Genomic DNA, 19847 nt, shown 5'->3' on the forward strand with positions numbered 1-19847 from the left:
AAAGGGAAGCAAAGCCGCAAGCTGCCCAGTGACACGAGCCTACCAGACGAGCTAAATTACTTCCATGCTCGCTTCAAGGCAAGTAACACTGAAACATGCATTAGAGCATCAGTTGTTCCGAACGACTGTGTGATAATGCAATACATATCAAATGTAAGACCTTTAAACAGGTCAACATTCACAATGCCGCAGGGCCAGACGGATTACCAGGACGTGTACTCCAAACATGCGCTGACCATCTGGCAAGTGTCTTCACTGACATTTTCAACCTGTCCCTGACTGAGTCTGGAATACCAACATGTTTCAAGCAGACCACCATAGTCCCTATCCCTGTGCCCAAGAACACTAAGGTAACCTGCCTAAATGACAACCGACCAGGAGCACTCACGTCTCCAGTCATGAAATACTTTGAAATGCAGTTCATGGCTCACATCAACACCATTATCCCAGAAACCTTAGACCCACTCCAATTTGCATACCACCCAAACAGATCCACAGATGATGCAATCTCTATTGCACTCAACATTGCCCTTTCCCACCTGGACAAAAGGAACACCTATGTGAGAATGCTATTCATTGACTACAGCTCAGCGTTCAACACCATAGTGCCCTCAAAGCTAATCACTAAGCTAAGGACCCTGGGACTAAACACATCCCTCTGAAACTGGATTCTGGACTTCCTGACGGGCCACCCCCAGGTGGTAAGGGTAGGTTACAAAACATCTGCCACGCTGATCATCAACATAGGGGCCCCTCATTGGTGCGTGCTCAGTCCCCTCCTGTACTCCTTGTTCACTCATGACTGCATGGCCAGGCACAACTCCAACATCAAGTTTGTAGATGACAACAGTGGTAGGCCTGATCACTGACAACGATGAGACAGCCTAACAGGATGAGGTCAGAGACCTTCCTAGGGGGTTTTTGCTAACCACCATGCTTCTACACCTGCATTGCTTGCTGTTTCGGGTTTTAGGCTGGGTTTCTGTACAGCCCTTTGTGACATCAGCTGATGTAAGAAGGGCTTTATAAATACATTTCATTTGATTTGACCTGGCCGTGTGGTGCCAGGACAACAACCTCTCCCTCAACTTGATCAAGACAAAGGAGATGATTGTGGACTAAAGGAAAAGGAGGACCAAGCACACCCCCAATCTCATCGATGGGGCTGCAGTGGAGCAGGTTGAGAGTTTCAAGTTCCTTGGTGTCCACATCACCAACAAAACACACTAAGTCAGTCATCAAGAGGGCACGACAAAATCTATTCTCCCTCAGTAGACTGAAAAGATTCGGCATGGGTCCTTAGATCCTCAAAACGTTCTACAGCTGCACCATTGAGAGCATCCTGACTGGTTGCATCACTGCCTGGTATGGCAACTGCTCAGCCTCCGACCGCAAGGCACTACGGAGGTTATAGCGTACGGCCCAGTACAACACTGGGGCCAAGCTTCCTGCCATCCAGGACCTCTATACCAGGCGGTGTCAGAGGAAGGCCCTAAAAATTGTCAAAGACTCCAGCCACCCTAGTTATAGACACTTCTCTCTGCTACCTCACGGCAAGCAATACTGGAGCACCAAGTCTAGGTCCAAAAGGCTTCTTAACAGCTTCTACCCCCAAACCATAAGACTCCTGAACAGCTAACCAAACGCCTACCCAGACCCCTATTTTTACGCTGCTGCTACTCTCTATTTATTATCGATGCATAGTCACTTTAACTCTACCTACAGTCGTGGCCAAAAGTTTTGAGAATGACACAAATATTAATTTTCACAAAGTCTGCTGCCTAAGTGTCTTTAGATATTTTTGTCAGATGTTACTATGGAATACTGAAGTATAATTACAAGCATTCCATAAGTGTCAAAGGCTTTTATTGACAATTACATGAAGTTGATGCAAAGAGTCAATATTTGCAGTGTTGACCCTTCTTTTTCAAGGCCTCTGCAATCGGCCCTGGCATGCTGTCAATTAACTTCTGGGCCACATGCTGACTGATGGCAGCCCATTCTTGCATAATCAATGCTTGGAGTTTGTCAGAATTTGTGGGGTTTTGTTTGTCCACCCGCCTCTTGAGGATTGACCACAAGTTCTCAATGGGATTAAGGTCTGGGGAGTTTCCTGGCCATGGACTCAAAATATCGGTGTTTTGTTCCCCGAGCCACTTAGCTTTCACTTTTGCCTTATGGCAAGGTGCTCCATCATGCTGGAAAAGACATTGTTCATCACCAAACTGTTCCTGGATGGTTGGGAGAAGTTGCTCTCGAAGGATGTGTTGGTACCATTCTTTATTCATGGCTGTGTTCTGAGGCAAAATTGTGAGTGGGCCCACTCTCTTAGCTGAGAAGCAACCCCACACATGAATGGTCTCATGATGTTTTACTGTTGGCATGACACAGGACAAATGGCAGCGCTCACCTTGTCTTCTCCGGACAAGGTTTTTTCCGGATGCCCCAAACAATCGGAAAGGCGATTCATCAGAGAAAATGACTTTACCCCAGTCCTCAGCAGTCTAATCCCTATACCTTTTGCAGAGTATCAGTCTGCCCCTGATGTTATTCCTGGAGAGAAGTGGCTTCTTTGCTGCCCTTCTTGACACCAGGCCATCCTCCAAAAGTCTTCGCCTCACTGTGCGTGCAGATGCACTCACACCTCCCTGCTGCCATTCCTGAGCAAGCTTTGTACTGGTGGTGCCCCAATCCCGCAGCTGAATCAACTTTAGGAGACGGTCCTGGCGCTTGCTGGACTTTCTTAGGTGCCCTGAAACCTTCTTCACAACAATTGAACCGCTCTCCTTGAAGTTCTTGATGATCTGATTAATGGTTGATTTAGGTGCAATCTTAATGGCAGGAATATCCTTGCCTGTGAAGCCCTTTTTGTGCAAAGCAATGATGACGGCACGTGTTTCCTTGCAGGTAACCATGATTGACAGAGGAAGAACAATGATTCCAAGCACCACCCTCCTTTTGAAACTTCCAGTCTGTTATTCGAACTCAATCAGCATGACAGAGTGATCTCCAGCCTTGTCCTCGTCAACACTCACACCTGTGTTAACGAGAGAATCACTGACATGATGTCAGCTGGTCCTTTTGTAGCAGGGCTGAAATGCAGTGGAAATGTTTTTTTTTTTAATTCAGATCATTTGCATGGCAAAGAGGGACTTTGCAATTAATTGCAATTCATCTGATCACTCTTCATAACATTCTGGAGTATATGCAAATTGCCATCATACAAACTGTGGCAGCAGACTTTGTCTGTACATGTACATATTACCTCAATTACCTCGACTAACTGGTGCCCCCGCACATTGACTCTGTACCTGTACCCCCTCTATATAGACTCGCTATTGTTATTTTACTGCTGCTCTTTAATTATTTATTCTTTTTTTTCTATTTTTTACTTAACACTTGTTTTTTCTTAACTTCTTAAAGCATTGTTGTTTAAGGGCTTGTAAGTAAGCATTTCACTGTAAGATAAGGTCAACAGCTGTTATATTCGGTGCATGTGACAAATACAATTTGATTTGATTTGATTACGTTGAACTGATCGGCCCTTCCTCAAGACAAGGTGATCTGCCTGTGTGTGTGCGTTTCATTTACTTAAAGTGTTTCTCAGTTTTCTTGTATACACATTCATCTATGTGTTTGTTTGTTGTTTGTTTGTTTGTTGTTTGCCTCTGTCTCTCTCTTTGTGTTTAGAGGCTGCAGTCAGGTTCTTACATGTGGTCGAGGTGGCGTGGGCGGGCAGGCTGCAGATCAGGGTAAGGGGCTGGTCGGCTTCTGCCTCCTCTGGCTCTGCTAGGGCCAGTTGCGCCCCCTGTCGTGGTACCCCCATGCTGGGCACCTGCAGCAGAGTTGTTTAATGTACAGATTCGGTCAACAATAACATGAAACATTGATTCAGATAGACCAGTGGTCACCAACCACTCGATCTTCAAATTATTCCTAGTCGATCACCAAAAATGTCTGTAGAAAGGCCAACGACATTTGTCTTGCACTGTTTGGCGGTAGGTGCACTTCGTGCCAGGTAGGCAAAGTGTCTCCATTTTGAACCATTTCATTTGTCTGAGGGGACAAACTCTGCCTACCCGGTAGACCCGAAAAGCTAAATCAAGTGTGCCTACTGCGCAGGCCAATCAGATCGCTTAAATCACCATGCCTGCAGCTTCCTAACCCACAGCAAAGTTTGATACTAGCCTACCTGAGATTTCACAACTTTTGAAATCATGACTAGAGCGAGACTGTCAAAGAATACAGCAAAGAGCTGCTGTTTTTATGAGTGAATTCATGTTTAAGTTTTTATTCAGAACTGTCAACACTGTTTTTATTCCAACACTTTTACAAAACATTAAACGCGCTTCTCACTTACAGTCGTGGTACAACCAGCACCTCAGCTGCAATGAATGAGTAGCTAAGTATATCGATAGACCTGTGTTTTTATTACTAGCGGCTCGTAGTGTCTATTTTTTAATCAAGGAATATTTAACTTTCTCTGGCCGTAGGAACAACATGAATTTTAAGGCAGAAATAATGAGGTACGACTCAAGTTTCGCCGTCAGGTGGAAGACGGTGTCCCCTCTGGTCAGTCTCACCGGAGACAAGTAGAGAGCAGGGGCAGTGAGAGGCGGACCCAGTGCCGCTCTCTCCCTTCTCTCCGCTGAGACCTACCATCAGATTCAGGTACCATCAGTCCAGTAAAATAAAAAAGAGAATTATTCAAATGTATGCTCTTTGTGCCTCACAAGTATACAACAATTGATCTATTTTGTTATCATAGCTTGAGTTTTTAAATATAATATGGTCCGAGGAGAACAATATTGGCAGGCCAAGCATAGCCAATATGCTGCAATAATGTATTAGGCCTACTGCCCAAACCTCATTTCTACAGACCTGTTTTTATTAGGTTAATGTTGCATAGGCTTACATGTTTAAATAAATATCTGAGTGGTACATCTCAGCTTGCATTTTAACTCCGAAAGTGATCTTGACTCAGAAAGGTTTGGTGACCAAATAAAGGGACAATTTAAACACCAACAACAACGACAAATATAGCTGGGAACAGCAATGAACGGGTTTCAGAGGATGACAGAAAGGACAAAAGATCAGTTGGATAACAAAGCAAGCACTCTCAACTATTTTTCTTATCTTCCTTTTGTTAAATCAAGAATGACGCAAGTGAAGTTTGTTCTAGTGCTTTCGGGTGGTTATCTTTGAAAGCAGCAGGTTATCACTCTTAAAGTCATTACTTAATGTATTGAGTTTATATATAAATATGAGTAAGTCAAAAGTTTGGACACCTACTCATTCAAGGGTTTTTCTTTATTTTTACTATTTTCTACATTGTAGAGTAATAGTGAAGACATCAAAACTATGAAATAACACATATGGAATCATGTAGTAACCAAAAATGTATATATATTTTAAATTCTTCAAAGTAGCCACCCTTTGCCTTGATGACAGCTTTGCACACTCTTGGCATTCTCTCAACCAGCTTCATGATGAATGCTTTTCCAACAGTCTTGAAGGAGTTCCCACATATGGTCGAATGTGGTGTTATTTGGACTTATGGTACATGAGAATACGCTTTTCAAAGTTTTCCAAAATGTCCAAGATGGAGGAAAATCTATCCTGATGGACCTTATAGGTCCTTGAGGCAATTTTTTTCAGCATGAGGAAAGAGACCTACAGAAAACGTTTCAAGTCTCTAGCTCAAACAGGGCCGATATGAAGGTTTAAGTGAGACTGCTTGTAAAAACGCCACCTATAGGCCAATTGGTGCCATTCTTTTTGACCAAGTTACTCATGGCCTCTAGTTTCTGTGTGCCAAATTAGAAAAAAAGTTACCAATCTATGCTTAAGTTATTTGACCATGTCAAGAAAACAATTATAATTCAGAGAATAGCAGTAGCTTTGCTGTGAACCCCTAAAAAGCACAAACCTGTAGCAGGTTCTGGGTCTGGGTCTCGACTGCAGGGACGGTTCGCTCCCTCCTCCATTTGATGAGAGCCACTCGATCCTTGATGGATTTTCCTACGATCTTCACATCGCTGTCCAGGAAGAAGCCTGAATCTACCTATAACAGAGAGGTTATTACCAATGCTGCGTTCATAACATCTCGTAAATACCAGCATACGACTGGGGAAAATCCACTTGAATGCCCCTCCAACTGGTAATTACTAGTGGGAAACTTGTCTATCTCTCTCCGACTTCTCTCACATGCTGATGTCACAACTCTGATGTCACATACTAAGGAAATGACACCGCACACACCCCAGCCATGAGTTGTTCACTCCCTTACCGTTCGAGCAGATGGTATCGGAGCATGAGGTCTGATAGAAACTGTCTCTAATCCTGTTGCTGTCTACAATCCATCAGACTGCTGAACACTTGAACGGGACTGACCGCCTGCTCTGATTCTCCGCACCTTAGCACACAGGCACTCACTCACACACACCCCCATACACAAATGTACACTGCTCAAAAAAATAAAGGGAACACTTAAACAACACAATGTAACTCCAAGTCAATCACACTTCTGTGAAATCAAACTGTCCACTTAGGAAGCAACACTGATTGACAATAAATGTCACATGCTGTTGTGCAAATGGAATAGACAACAAGTGGAAATTATAGGCAATTAGCAAGACACCCCCAATAAAGGAGTGGTTCTGCAGGTGGTGACCACAGACCACTTCTCAGTTCCTATGCTTCCTGGCTGATGTTTTGGTCACTTTTGAATGCTGGCGGTGTTTTCACTCTAGTGGTAGCATGAGACGGAGTCTACAACACACACAAGTGGCTCAGGTAGTGCAGCTCATCCAGGATGGCACATCAATGCGAGCTGTGGCAAGAAGGTTTGCTGTGTCTGTCAGCGTAGTGTCCAGAGCATGGAGGCGCTACCAGGAGACAGGCCAGTACACCAGGAGACGTGGAGGAGACCGTAGGAGGGCAACAACCCAGCAGCAGGACCGCTACCTCCGCCTTTGTGCAAGGAGGAGCAGGAGGAGCACTGCCAGAGCCCTGCAAAATGACCTCCAGCAGGCCACAAATGTGCATGTGTCTGCTCAAACGGTCAGAAACAGACTCCATGAGGGTGGTATGAGGGCCCGACGTCCACAGGTGGGTGTTGTGCTTACAGCCCAACACCGTGCAGGACGTTTGGCATTTGCCAGAGAACACCAAGATTGGCAAATTCGCCACTGGCGCCCTGTGCTCTTCACAGATGAAAGCAGGTTCACACAGAGGACATGTGACAGAGTCTGGAGACGCCGTGGAGAACGTTCTGCTGCCTGCAACATCCTCCAGCATGACCGGTTTGGCGGTGGGTCAGTCATGGTGTGGGGTGGCATTTCTTTGGGGGGCCGCACAGCCCTCCATGTGCTCGCCAGAGGTAGCCTGACTGCCACTAGGTACCGAGATGAGATCCTCAGACCCCTTGTGAGACCATATGCTGGTGCGGTTGGCCCTGGGTTCCTCCTAATGCAAGACAATGCTAGACCTCATGTGGCTGGAGTGTGTCAGCAGTTCCTGCAAGAGGAAGGCATTGATGCTATGGACTGGCCCGCCCGTTCCCCAGACCTGAATCCAATTGAGCACATCTGGGACATCATGTCTCGCTCCATCCACCAACGCCACGTTGCACCACAGACTGTCCAGGAGTTGGCGGATGCTTTAGTCCAGGTCTGGGAGGAGATCCCTCAGGAGACCATCCGCCACCTCATCAGGAGCATGCCCAGGCGTTGTAGGGAGGTCATACAGGCACGTGGAGGCCACACACACTACTGAGCCTCCTTTTGACTTGTTTTAAGGACATTACATCAAAGTTGGATCAGCCTGTAGTGTGGTTTTCCACTTTAATTTTGAGTGTGACTCCAAATCCAGACCTCCATGGGTTGATAAATTGGATTTCTATTCATTATTTTTGTGTGATTTTGTTGTCAGCACATTCAACTATGTAAAGAAAAAAGTATTTAATAAGATTATTTCATTCATTCAGATCTAGGATGTGTTATTTTAGTGTTCCCTTTATTTTTTGAGCAGTGTACATTCATGCTACACAAACACACACATCACAACTGCTGCTACCATTATGATTGCTAAATGCCGCATAGTTTAAAAACTTGCTCACCAATCCCCTCTTCCCCAAAACATGTGTAAATATTACACTATAAATTGTATTATACTTATGCTACTATTCATATTCTTATATTTTATCATTTCTTATTGCTGTTGCATTGTCAAGAAGGAATCTGCAAGTAAGCATTTCGTTGGATGGTGTATAACATGTGTATCCCATACATCCGACTAATAAAACTTGAAACTTAAAATGACCCCGATAACAGAATTTTCTGAGGGTTAAATGCTACAAAAAAAAACATTATTTATAAAAAACAATTAATATGGTTTTTGACCACTATAATTTGTTTACGAGCATGATCTGTACTTTTACTTTATGATTGCTGCAGCTTGTTTGCCATTAGCCAATTGGCGTTCTCAATGAGTTGAAAGCACGTGAATGCACACAACTCGTTGCTCTAAATTTACAAGTAGTATTTTCAGAGTTTCCCACTTTTTATGAATGCAGCATGAACAAACCAGGAAGAAGCCTGACTCCACCGACAGTAAAGAGGTTATCCTCAGAAATACTCTAAGGACGAGATGCTAATCCAGTTCTTTTCGATTAGCAGTGCAGTGCATTCTGGGTCAAGGAGTGCACTCCTTCAAGGAGTGAATGGGAGTCAATTGGGCACTAGCTCAACATCCCAAGAATAGCCTGAATTACATGAACAAGATGCACAATATTACAGATCTTTTCTGAGATGTGAGATTATTAAGTTCTCTGTAATATTTTCTGCTTTGAAATCGTGACATTACATGCTTTCGAGTGAAAAAACAAGTTTCTCGACTCATACCCTGACCTTCTAGAAGGGAGTGTGTGATGAATGGCCTAGCAACCGTGTGATACAACATGACAATGTCAATGTGATTGGTCAAGAAAACTCAGAGCGTTAGGCATTTCTATATTAATATTTCCTACAGTTTAGGGTCTTTCAGTAGATTGTCTTTGTTATCACTAAACAAACCAGGAGGAGCCCTGACTTCACCTACAGCAGACTGGACAGAACAGGACAGTGCAGGCAGGATAGAGGTTATCACGAAGAACCCTGACTCCATCTACAGTAGACAGGACAATGCAGACAGGACAGAACAGGGAAGGACAGAGGTTATCACAAAGAACCCTGACTCCATCTACAGTAGACAGGACAGCAAAGCAGAGGTGTTATCATCAAACAGGGACTCATAAGAGCTAACGTGGAAATTTGAATTGATCAGACAGCACTTTAGGGACATCAGTTGTCCCTATCTTTGTATCACAGTCACCCAACGAGATAAAAGCTTGCCCCTCCTTAGCCCACAGCTCTCTGATGGGCCACAGGGTTAGGCAGGGTCTACCAGACTGACTGGTTTAAATCAATACCTTCCTGGATGATACTGTTCTGACTACAAGACCAATTAGAATTTACTGATTACATGATGGGTAATTATATCAGGACCGGCTTGTGGAGATTAGTTCTTTTACTGTCCAGGAATGGACTGTAACACGATATGAAGTCTTTCAGCGTGTTTGAGGAAGATCAGTTTAATCACATAATGAGTTGTTATCCTCTTTGGGCTAGGGGGCAGTATTTTCACGTCCGGATGAAAAGCGTGCCCAAAGTAAACTGCCTGCTACTCAGGCCCAGAAGCTACGATATGCATATTATTAGTAGATTTGGATAGAAAACACTCTGAAGATTCTAAAACTGTTTGAATAATGTCTGTGAGTATAACAGAACTGATTTGGCAGGCGAAACCACGAGCACAATCCATCCAGGGAAAAATGTTTTGGAGCTCAATCTGTTTTCCATTAGTTTCCTATGGCAATCCCTTTTAATAGAAATATGCTTGCAGTTCCTATGGCTTCCACTAGATGTCAACAGTCATTAGAAATTGGTTGATGTTTTTCCTTTGAGAAATGAAGTAGCCCTTTCCTTTCTGAGTGTAGAGCCAAGTGGACTGTTTTGTTTGGGGCACGCGACCTGGAACTCACTCCACTTTCATTTTATCCGCTATTGAACACAGTATATTCCGTCTTAAATGGGATTAGAGGTTATTTGTAGATCAATGATTCTGTGCAGTCTGACTGTAATCTCAAAAACACATGACTATCGCCAATTGCACAGCAGGCTCCAACCCCCAGAGGCTTGTTGGGAGATGTAGTCTGTACAGACAAGGCCATAACTACATATGAGGACACTGAGATCCGGACTACAGTAATGTTTCATTCTTTTCTAATTTGAAAAGAATAATAATAAAAATATATATTTTGTACACAATAAAGAATATCAATTACGGGTCAACATCTAAATATTGCTCCCAGCATTGATCAAAGCTCAGAAAACTTATATTCTTGGAATGATGAACAGTGGTTTGTTAGTTATGTTCGCCTGCATCCCCCAGATTTGCCTTTTTAGCAGCACATTCACCAATCTCTGAAACGGGTAACTCTGCCCTTTTGCGACACAGGACGTGAAACGAATGAGAAACAAACTACTAACTTATTATTTTTTATTTCACCTTTATTTAACCAGGTAGGCCAGTTGAGAATAAGTTCTTGTTTACAACTGCGACCTGGCCAAGATAAAGTAAAGCAGTGCGACAAAAACGACAACACAGAGTTACACATAAACAAATGTACAGTCAATAACACAAAAGAAAAATCTATGAACAATGTGCGCAAATGTAGAAGAGTAGGGATGTAAGGCAATAAATAGGCCATAGAGGCGAAATAATTACAATTTAGCATTAACACTGGAGTGATAGATGTGCAGATGATGATGATGTGCAAGTAGAGATACTGGCATGCAAAAGAGCAAGAGGATAAATAACAATATGGGGATGAGGTAGTTGGGTGTGCTATTTACAGATTGGCTGTGTACAGGTACAGTGATCGGTAAGCTGCTCTGACAGCTGATGCTTAAAGTTAGAGCGGGAGATTTAAGACTCCAGCTTCAGTGATTTTTGCAATTCGTTCCAGTCATTGGCAGCAGAGAACTGGAAGGAAAGGCGGCCAAAGCAAGTGTGGCTTTGTGGATGACCAGTGAAATATGCCTGCTGGAGCGCGTGCTACAGGTGGGTGTTGCTATGGTGACCCGTGAGCTGAGATAAGGTGGGGCTTTACCTAGCAAAGACTTATAGATGACCTGGGGCCAGTGGGTTTGGCAACGAATATGTAGTGAGGCCAGCCAACGAGAGCATACAGGTCGCAGTGGTGGGTAGTATATGGGGCTTTGGTGACAAAACGGATGGCACTGTGATAGACTACATCCAGTGTGCTGAGTAGAGTGTTGGAGGCTATTTTGTAAATGACATCGCCGAAGTCAAGGATCGGTAGGATAGTCATTTTTACGAGGGTATGTTTGGCAGCATGAGTGACGGAGGCCTTGTTGCGAAATAGGAAGCCGATTCTAGATGTAATTTTGGATTGGAGATGCTTAATGTGAGTCTGGAAGGAGAGTTTACAGTCTAACCAGACACCTAGGTATTTGTAGTTGTCCACATATTCTAAGTCAGAACCGTCCAGAGTAGTGATGCTAGTCGGGCAGGTGGGTGCAGGCAACAATCAGTTGAAGAGCATGCATTTAGTTTTACTAGCATTTAAAAGCAGTTGGAGGCCACGGAAGGAGTGTTGTATGGCATTGAAGCCATACAACAGGTTTGTTAACACAGTGTCCAAAGAAGGACCAGATGTGTACAGAATGGTGTCGTCTGCATAGAGGTGGATCAGAGAATCACCAGCAGCAAGAGTGACATCATTGATATATACAGAGAAAAGAGTCAACCCAAGAATTGAACCCTGTGGCACCCCCATAGAGACTGCCAGAGTTCCGGACAACAGGCCCTCCGATTTGACACACTGAACTCTATCTGAGAAGGAGTTGGTGAACCAGGCGAGGCAGTCATTTGAGAAACCAAGGCTTTTGAGTCTGCCGATAAGAATGTGTTGATTGACAGAGTCGAAAGCCTTGGCCAGGTTGATGAAGACGGCTGCACAGTACTGTCTTTTATCGATGGTGGTTATGATATCGTTTAGGACCTTGAGCGTGGCTGAGGTGCACCCATGACCAGCTCGGAAACCAGATTGCATAGTGGAGAAGGTACGGTGGGATTCAAAATGGTCGGTGATCTGTTTGTTAACTTGGCTTTCGAAGATTTTAGAAAGGCAGGGCAGGATGGATATAGGTCTATAACAATTTGGGTCTAGAGTATCTCCCCATTTGAATAGTGGGATGACGACGGCAGCGTTCCAATCTTTGGGGATCTCAGACGATACGAAAGAGAGGTTGAACAGGCTAGTAATAGGGGTTGCAACAATTTTGGCAGATAATTTTAGAAAGAGAGGGTCCAGATTGTCTAGCCCAGCTGATTTGTAGGGATCCAGATTTTTCAGCTCTTTCAGAACATCAGCTGTCTGGATTTGGGTGAAGGAGAAGCGGGTGGGGCTTGGGCAAGTTGCTGCAGGGGTGTGCTGAGCTGTTGGCCGGGGTAGGGGTAGCCAGGTGGAAAGCATGGCCAGCCGTAGAAATTATTATTAAAAATGATTGATTATCGTAGATTTATCAGTGGTAACAGTGTTTCCTAGCCTCAGTGCAGTGGGCAGCTGGGAGGAGGTGCTCTTATTCTCCATGGACTTTACAGTGTCCCAAAACTTTTTGGAATTAGTGCTACAGGATGCAAATTTCTGTTTGAAAAAGCTAGCCTTAGCTTTCCTAACTGACTGAGTATATTGCTTCCTGACTTCCCTGAAAAGTTGCATATTGCGGGGACTATTCGATGCTAATGCAGAACGCCACAGGATGTTTTTGTGCTGGTCAAGGACAGTCAAGTCTGGGATGAACCAAGGGCTATATCTCTTCTTAGTTCTACATTTTTTGAACGGGGCATGCTTATTTAAGATGGCGAGGAAAGCACTTTTAAAGAGCAATCAGGCATCCTCTACTGACGGGATGAGGTCAATATCCTTACAGGATACCTGGGCCATTTCGATTAGAAAGGCCTGCTCGCTGAAGTGTTTTAGGAAGCGTTTGATAGTGATGAGGGGTGGTTGTTTGACCGCAGACCCATCACGCACGCAGGCAATGATCACTGAAATCCTGGTTGAAGACAGCAGATGTGTATTTAGAGGGCAAGATGGTCAGGATGATATCTAAGAAGGTGCCCATAGTTACGGATTTAGGGTTGTACCTGGTAGGTTCCTTAATAATTTGGTTGAGATTGAGGGCATCTAGATTAGATTGTGGGACGGCCAGGGTGTTAAGCATATCCCAGTTTAGGTCACCTAAGAGTACAAACTCTGAAGATAGATGGGGGGGGGCAATCAATTCACATACAGTATGGTGTCCAGGGCACAGCTGGGGGCTGAAGGGGGTCTATAACAAGCGCAACGGTGAGAGACTTGTTTCTGGAAAGGTGGATTTTTAAAAGTAGAAGCTCGAATTGTTTGGGCGTTCCTGGATACTATGACAGAACTCTGCAGGCTATCTCTGCAGTAGATTGCAACTCCGCCCCCTTTGGCAGTTCTATCTTGTCGGAAGATGTTATAGTTAGGGATGGAAATTTCAGTATTATTGATGGACTTCCTAAACCATGATTCAGACACGGCTAGGACATCAGGGTTGGCGGAGTGTGCTAAAGCAGTGAATAAAACTAACTTAGGGAGGAGGCTTCTGATGTTAACATGCATGAAACCAAGGCTTTTATGGTTACAGAAGTCAACAAATGCGCCTGGGGAATGGGAGTGGTGCTGGGGGCTGCAGGGCCTGGGTTAACCTCTAGATCACCAGAGGAACAGAGGAGGACTAGGATAAGTGTACGGCTAAAGGCTATAAGAACTGGTCGTCTAGTGCGTTCGGACCAGAGAGTAAAATGAGCAGATTTCTGGGTGTGGAAGAATACATTCAAGGCATAATGTACAGACAAGGGTATGGTAGGCTGTGAGTACAATGGAGGTAAACTTATTACTTAGCCAACTAGAAGAATGAAGTAAGAAGCTAATGTTAAATGGAGCCTACTTCAGCAAGAGCAAACAATAAGGTATTAAGTTCTCATAATAACTTTGCTTTACAGAGAGCTGGCTACTGAGACAGACGGTGATGTGGCACTCAGTGGTGAGGCTGAGGCAGGCTGCAATGCATTCAGGAGGAAGTAGAGGAGACAGAGAGAGCGAGCGGAAGCAAGCAGAGAGAGGGGTTAGTACAGTAGGTCACAAACTTGGAGTCATGGCCCCATGTGGAGTCCCCTAAGAAAATTGGTACTAATCTTATCAAACAAGTTAGGAACTTAAAAAAAAGAAGATATGTTTCAATATGAACATCTCCACATGGACTATCTTCCCTATAGACCTGCATTAAAATGCAATCAATACAGTTCTAAAAATGTCATCCGTTTACATTTATATCTGTGGTTGTTCGTCTTATCTCGATCGCCCACTGGAGTTTATAGTTTACCCATTACTCACCTTTTTACCACTACATCACTGATAGCAATACAGAATCATAAGTAATATCGTAATAATTCGTGTGAATGTGATAATACGATCATCTGTGTGCTCCGTTGATGTCTGTTTGTGCGGAGCTTGATTATTAATGCCTAGGACTACAAATGTGAACACTGTGTAATTTGAGAAAATAACTATCTATGTAAAGAGTTGATGATTTTATCCATTTCAACATTGCAACTGATTGAACAGTTGCTGATGCTACGTGTCAGTGTGAATCATTTCTCATATTTCCCCCCTTTCAGGGGAACAACATTACAATTGTATAGCTAATAGGCTATGTGTTTGTATACTGAGCAAAAATATAAACGCAACATGCAACAATTTCTAAGATTTTACTGAGGTACAGTTCATATGAGGAGATCAGTCATTTGGAATATATTAATTAGGCCCTAATCTATGGATTTCACATGACTGGCAATACAGATACGCATCTATTGGTCACAGATACCTTATAAGAAATGGGCCTCGCAATGGGCCTCAGGATCTTGTGACGGTATCTCTGTGCATTCAAATTGCCATCGATAAAATGCAATTGTGTTCGTTGTCCATAGCTTATGCCTGCCCATACCATAACCCCACCACCACCACGGGGCACTCTGTTCACAACATTGACATGAGCAAACCGCTCCCCCACACAACGCCATACACATGGTCTGCGGTTGTGAGGCTGTTTGGACGTACTGCCAAATTCTCTAAAACGACGTTGGAGGAGGCTTATGGTAGTGAAATTAACATAAAATGATCTGGCAACAGCTCTGGAGGACAATCATGCAGTCAGCATGCCAATTGCGCACTCCCTGAAAACTTGAGACATCTGTGGCATTGCGTTGTGTGACAAAACTGCACATTTTAGAGTGGCTTATTATTGTGCCCAGAACAAAGTGCACCTGTATAATGATCATTCTGTTTAATCAGCTTCTTGATATGCCACACCTGTCTTGGCAAAGGAGAAATGCTCACTAACACGAATATAAACAAATTTGTGCACAAAATTCCAGAGAAATAAGCTTTTTGTTGCATTTCAGCTCATGGAACATGGGACCAACACTTTACATGTTGTGTTTATATTTTTGTTCAGTGTAGATCGATTGAGGTGAATGAACTTACAACAGCCAAGGTGATAATGGCTGGGTTCATTTTTGCTTGTTTTTTTCTGTTCTCCAAATATATATATATATATAGAGGACAGAGTTGCTTTCCATGAGGATGCCACATGGCTAGATTAAAGTAAAATGCTACATTTTACTCATCATAAATCAAAAAACTGCTCATCAAATAAATGGTATCTAGGGGACAGTTATATAATTTCTCACTATAACATAAATATCATACCCTGCAACTGGTAGTGCAAATACAACAACAGTGTCTGCAAGACAGATCTGAGCCATGATAATGTGAACCCTGCTCACCACAGCCATTTAGAGTCTCTACATATGGCTCTGCTATAGACGTCTTCACGGGTCCAAACAGTTGGACTTGTTCCGAAATGGATCCGTGGCTTTCCTACCTGACCCGATATGATTAAATCAATACTTGTTTATTAAAGATAAGCATTATATTGTTAGATTATAGGAGTAACATTGGTAGTCCTAAAACATTCTTTGTCACATATCAATCATATCAAGTTAAACTGTCATGTCAAATTCAACTGTCGGCGTCCGAGGGAGCGTCGGTGCTCACTGAACTTCATAGGCCTGCAGCTATAGCCTAATAATAGCCACACCACAACAAACCTTCACAAAGGTTTCTAATCTTTATAGGGGTATTATCAAAAGTAAGTAAAGTCTGTGTTTATAGGGAAAATATGAACAGGTTGTTATATTGCAGTGAACACTAGGATGAGCCTACAGTTGAAACTTAATTTAGCCAACGAAAATGTCTCAACAGAATGAAACAAAACACTTTTTGCATACTTAAAGAACTGGTTTAGATTAGGATAAATAGGCCTACAATAATAATCATGATATATAATAATAATAATAATAATAATAATGATAATAAAGATAATAAATACGAAAATAAATAAAAAGTTAGAAAATTGCATCAAACCTGAACAGCAACCTGTCCGTTCCCTTTCTCAGCTTCTTTTCATTGTACTCTTTACCCTCTTAACGTTTGCTTTACTTCAATGAAAAATGCCTCCATCTTCGCAATCAACAGCAGCCTAGGCCAAGGCTGCTCTCTCTCCTCAGCAACATACGTACGAGAGGTGAGCGGCCGGAACAAGTTTCAGCTTGACCTGGCCGGCATAAGCTATGTTTTAAGTTGCAATGGGAGTGACACAGATAACAAGCTTGCACAGTTTTCTCATCACCTCACTGATTAAATTACTAGAGGACGGGTCCAATCGGGTCCAGTTGGTAAGTCAATTTTAATTCCACATACCCGGGTCGTGTGGCAATTATATCAGACCCGACCTAGATCCGAGACAAAGGTCCAAATTTTGGACTTCGACCCGCTTGGGCCCTGGACAGATCTCGGAATTCCGGGTCTGGTGGACCCGTGAAGACCTTTACTGTGCTACTCACCATCTCCTGGGCCACGCCCTCTGGGGTCTCTTTCTCCAGGTCAAAGGTGAACTCGATGGCACCACTGTCTTTGTACTTCCCCTTCAGCTTCTTGGGGTCCTCCACCCACACCTTCAGGGCGATGGAACTCTTTTTCCCATCGTCCTCCTCGGCCAGCTCCACCCTCACGCCTGTGTCCTCCGCAAAGAAGGCATGGTTCAAGAGGTCCTTTATGCTGTACCTATAGACAACAAACATACAGTAAAGTATACACACATGCACGTTCACACACACACAACGCCGCTGCTGTGGAACGGTTATGGTGTCACTCAGAATGACTGATCCGAAACGTCAGTACACATAGGAACATCAACAGTGCAGACGTAGGATCTTAATTTGAGCCAGTCTGCTTCAGCAGGACAATAATCCCGCAGCAACAGGAAATGTGAATTATTATTTTGGACCTGAATGCCTAAACATTCAGGAGATGGAGGTGCTCAAAGTTGACCCATTTTGCATACCCCACCAATACTATGAGACATCCATGTCTTCATCACTGGAAAGATAAATGGTTGAGATTGATATCGTTTAAAAGCTTACAAAACAGGGTTGTCAAACAATTTTCAACTTTTTTGAAATCTATTATTATTCAATATTTTTATTCTGTCATTTCGTACCTTTAACGTCAATTATCTCAACTCAGATTTCTTTTCACATTCGCATATGTTGTAGCTTAGACTCTCTTTACATCATCATAGGTTTTGTGCCCACCATCGGTTGGAGAAAAGAAAACTAGGAGTTTCACGCCTTTTTTGATAATTGACATTAAAGATTAAAACATGTCATACTTTTAATTAACACATTTTTTTTTTCAAGAAATGATCAAATAATTTGACAATCCTGTTAGTAAGCTTTCAAATTATATCAATCTCAACCGTTTACCTTTTCCAGTAATGATGACATGGATGTCAGCACCTTTATCTCTTGAATGTTTTGGCATTCGGGTCCTGCCAATAAGTGACTGAATTTAAATGGATATACCCCTGTGTGTTGTATGTATGTGTTGGTTGTGACCATTTAATGCCCTCTACCTGCTCAGTACTTTACCGGCATACTTTACTTTACAGATGGACTTGACTTGGTCCACTTACCTCTCTTCCCGCCGATGGCAGATACACTCCCCGATGATCTCCTTAATCTCTGGGTCACTGATCTTATCATAGCTGGCAGGCTTCACCCCCTGGAGATGCCAGACACAAAGAACAACAATATGCAGGATGGGAAGTATATTCTACGTGATATCTCACACAGTATGACGTAAGAAGAACGTCATGGGATATATTACACATTCGCACAATGACACTCACAGACAGAAAAACAAAAACAATCTTCCTGAAGACAAATATAAAACACATTTGTTTATTTGGATCCCCAGGTGTGACAGCTACTGGTCCTGGAGTCCACACATACCATTTCTCACACAGTCTTGCACTGAGTCAGTGTCACAAAAATAACACACAGAGTGTGTGACCTTCGTTCTTTGCGACAGGAGTAAGACGGCTAACAAATGTCCCACCCCATTAAGAACAGACTCCCCGTGGTGACATGTCGTCTACTCCACTCCAATGAGAAGTGATGAGCTGCCGTTACGGTACTCTAGAGAGGAAAGTTGTGGCAGGAAGCTCCCTGTGAAGAAATGAATGGGCTACGTCCCAAAAATGCACCCTATTCCCTATGCAGTGCACTACCTTTGACCAAAAGTAAATCAAAAGTAGTGCACTGTAGGGAATAAGGTGCATTTTGAAATACAGGCATGCTCTCCATAAGTCATAAACATCTTATTTATCCTTGTTGAAAGAACTGCAAACTATTTCTGAAAATGTGATGATTCACTTCCTTTTAAACCTCTGCACTGTACATTCCTCTGGGTTGTTGTTGTACTTCAAAAAGCACACTGCAACAACTATTTTCTTTTAAAGCAGCAGAGAGAGAATTTTGATCATTTCGTTTGGTATTTTACTTTAACTCATTTGAGTGATTGTATCTGTGCTTTCGTAGGTTTTTGTTGTAAGCAGTAGCATCTCACATCACTGTGATAACCTTTTGAACTATATACTGAATAGAGATTTTCATGGCTTTGCTGTTCGTGCTAGTAAGTAAACATTGGCGATGGCGATGAGATGGGTGACTTAGTGCTGGTGGAAAAACATACGCGCCAGCACTGTGTGGGTGATAGACAGTATTGTGCTGGACTCGCTAAACTCACGCTGGTGACTTTGCGGTAGATTTGAGCGGCGTTCTGGCACTCGGAGTAAGGGTATTCTGAGGTGGCCATCTCCAACATACACATGCCAAAGGCATAGACGTCCACCGCCTCGTCATAGTGCTCCTCATACATCTCAGGGGCCATAAACTCTGGGGTGCCTGGGAGGACAGAGGTCAGGGGAGAAGGCAAAAAGGAAATATCAAAGGTCACAAGAGTTACAGGGCTCCTCTTGAAAGAAACAAGGTTCTCTCCCTAACACACTGACACACACAAATATGATAAACATGCTAAGCTATCTCACATACTGTATACCCATCCGAAAGAGGATCAATGAATTCAGAAACAGCCTTTCAGGGATCAAGTGGAGTCAAGGCTAAAGTACTGTCACAATCCATTAAGTGCATAGTTACAGTATAGATTCCATACCATTTTACAGATGATGCGTTTACGACCCTTCCAAGCAGAGCATGAAAGAGCATGTGTA

General features: G+C 43.3%; 1 protein-coding gene across 3 annotated transcripts in view; it reads right to left on the reverse strand.

Annotated features, from left to right (window-relative positions):
• The window catches only part of wnk2 (WNK lysine deficient protein kinase 2), a 66551-nt gene that overhangs the window by 38584 nt on the left and 8120 nt on the right, over nt 1-19847 (reverse strand). For all 3 annotated transcript variants that reach the window (XM_014131969.2, XM_014131966.2, XM_014131971.2), the window contains exons 4-8: nt 19364-19521; nt 18249-18337; nt 17119-17338; nt 5930-6064; nt 3712-3835 (exon numbers count right to left, since the gene is read on the reverse strand). In XM_014131969.2, the coding sequence (XP_013987444.2) occupies nt 3712-3835; nt 5930-6064; nt 17119-17338; nt 18249-18337; nt 19364-19521 (726 nt within the window). The remainder of the gene's footprint in view (nt 1-3711; nt 3836-5929; nt 6065-17118; nt 17339-18248; nt 18338-19363; nt 19522-19847) is intronic.

The sequence above is a fragment of the Salmo salar genome, chromosome ssa12 (assembly GCF_905237065.1).
Source record: "Salmo salar chromosome ssa12, Ssal_v3.1, whole genome shotgun sequence".
In the NCBI taxonomy this organism is placed as follows: domain Eukaryota; kingdom Metazoa; phylum Chordata; class Actinopteri; order Salmoniformes; family Salmonidae; genus Salmo; species Salmo salar.